General features: G+C 36.9%; 1 protein-coding gene across 1 annotated transcript in view; it reads left to right on the top strand.

The window, feature by feature from the left end:
• Nucleotides 1-1,744, top strand: part of LOC108542952 (BEN domain-containing protein 6-like) — a gene marked incomplete at its 3' end in the record, with an annotated part of 70,393 nt that extends 68,649 nt beyond the window's left edge. The window contains 1 exon segment of the mRNA XM_017893231.1: nt 1,551-1,744. Within this exon segment, the coding sequence (XP_017748720.1) occupies nt 1,551-1,744 (194 nt within the window).
• Nucleotides 1,745-1,938: the final 194 nt, after the last annotated feature.

Here is a 1,938-nt window from a genome sequence, read left to right as displayed (position 1 = left end):
CGGGAGGCTGAGGCAGGAGAATGGCGTGAACCCAGGAGGTGGAGCTTGCAGTGAGCCGAGATCGCACCACTGCACTCCAGCCTGGGTGACAGAGCAAGACTCCATCTCAAAAAAAAAAAAAAAAAAAAAAAAAAAAAAAAAGAAGAAGAAGAAGCATAGGGTGCTTGACCTAGCCTGGGGAAAGAGAAAGGAGGGCTTGGCTTAGGAGGGGCAAGAAGATCTTCTCTGAGGAAGTCAAGATCAATCTGAGAACCAAAGGCATAAAACTTTATAAAAAGACAAAGGTTGTCTTTTATAATAAAACTAATATTTGTGAAACAAATACCCAGTTTAGAACATTAAAGGCAAATTGGGGACAAAGATAAAGTTATTGAACTTTAAAATTCTTATACCAGTGACAGAAGGATACCTATGCATTCAGGATTATACAATTTTATATCATTGAGAGGTAAATTTCAGCCTCAGCATGCTGGCTGAACACAATTCTTTTTCTATTTTTCTACTTAATAAAGACACAGATGCTAAAAAGACAAAGTTTTGTTAGAATCAGGTAGTCTCAGTAAGTATACCATCAACAATGATACATATTAACTAACAATCTAACGTTCAAAATATTTGAATCTTAGTGTATCAGTTACCTATTGCTATATAACACATTATCACAAATTTAGTGATTTCAAATGACCCAAGTTTACTATCTTAGAGTTCTATAGATCAGAAGTCTGGTACAGGTCTCACTAGACTAAAGTCAAGGTGTTAGCAGGTGCATTTCTTTCTGGAAGCTCTAGGGTAGAATCTGTTTCCTGCTCACCCAGGCTCTGGTAGAATTCATTTTCTTGTGGTTGTAAAACTGAATTCCCCGTTTTCTTGCTGGTTGTAAATTGAAGGCCATTCTCACTTCTAGAGGCAATCATATTCCTTGGCTCACAGCCCACTTCTGCCATCTTCAAAGCCAGCAACAGCTGGTGAAGTCCCTCTTACACTTCAGTTCTTTCCTCCCTCTTCTGTCTCTTTTTCCTGATCTACCCTTTTGCTTCCTTCTTCTGCTTTTAAGAACTCATGTGATTAGATTGAGCCCACCTAGATAATCCAGGATAATCTCCCATCTCAAGGTACTTAGCTTTAATCACATCTACAGAATTGTTTTTGCCCTGTGAAGCAACAGGTTACAGGTTTCAGGGATTAGGATGTGACCTTTCAGAGGGCCATTATTCTTCCTACTACATTTACGATGAAGCACTGAGTATGGGACTAAGCCTGAAAGGAACAAATCCAGTTTACATGACAAGAATTTGTATACACCTTGGAACAAATACCCCATAAATAGTGAAGAGTATCACACAGATAACACTTAACTCTAATTCCTGACATGTAAAATATATATTAAATTAAAATGTAAAATATATATTAAAATATATATAATACATTACCTTAAAAAATGTTGACATTGTTTTCTTTTATGCTTTAACTCAATTAGTAATATATTTCTCCATATGGAACTTTCTTTTCCAACTTCAACTCTTTCTTATCTTTTAGTTCCAGATTGAAAATGGCAGATTGCCCGTTGTAACAAGAGCAAGCCTCAGAAGTTTATTAATGATTTAATGCAAGTACTTTACACAAATGAATACATGGCCACTCACAGCCTGACAGGGGCAAAATCCTCTACTTCAAGGGACAAAGCCGTAAAACCAGCTATGAATCAGAATGAAGTTCAAGAAATCATAGGTGATAGTATGATTGCGTTACATTGTCATATGAATTTTAAATCATGTTACCACTCAAGGTCAAGGTAGTCTTTCATGGTCCTTTTATTTTTTAAAGTTTTTTTTTCTAGGAAAGAAAAATCTCAGGTTAGTCTAAAGCTCTCATTAAATATGGGAAATTTTGGTTGGGCGCGGTGGCTCAAGCCTGTAATCCCAGCACTTTGGGAGGCCG

This window comes from Rhinopithecus bieti, unplaced genomic scaffold, assembly GCF_001698545.2.
Source record: "Rhinopithecus bieti isolate Rb0 unplaced genomic scaffold, ASM169854v2 scaffold_23303, whole genome shotgun sequence".
Classification (NCBI taxonomy): Eukaryota; Metazoa; Chordata; class Mammalia; order Primates; family Cercopithecidae; genus Rhinopithecus; species Rhinopithecus bieti.
This window is presented reverse-complemented; position numbering and strand designations above follow the sequence as displayed.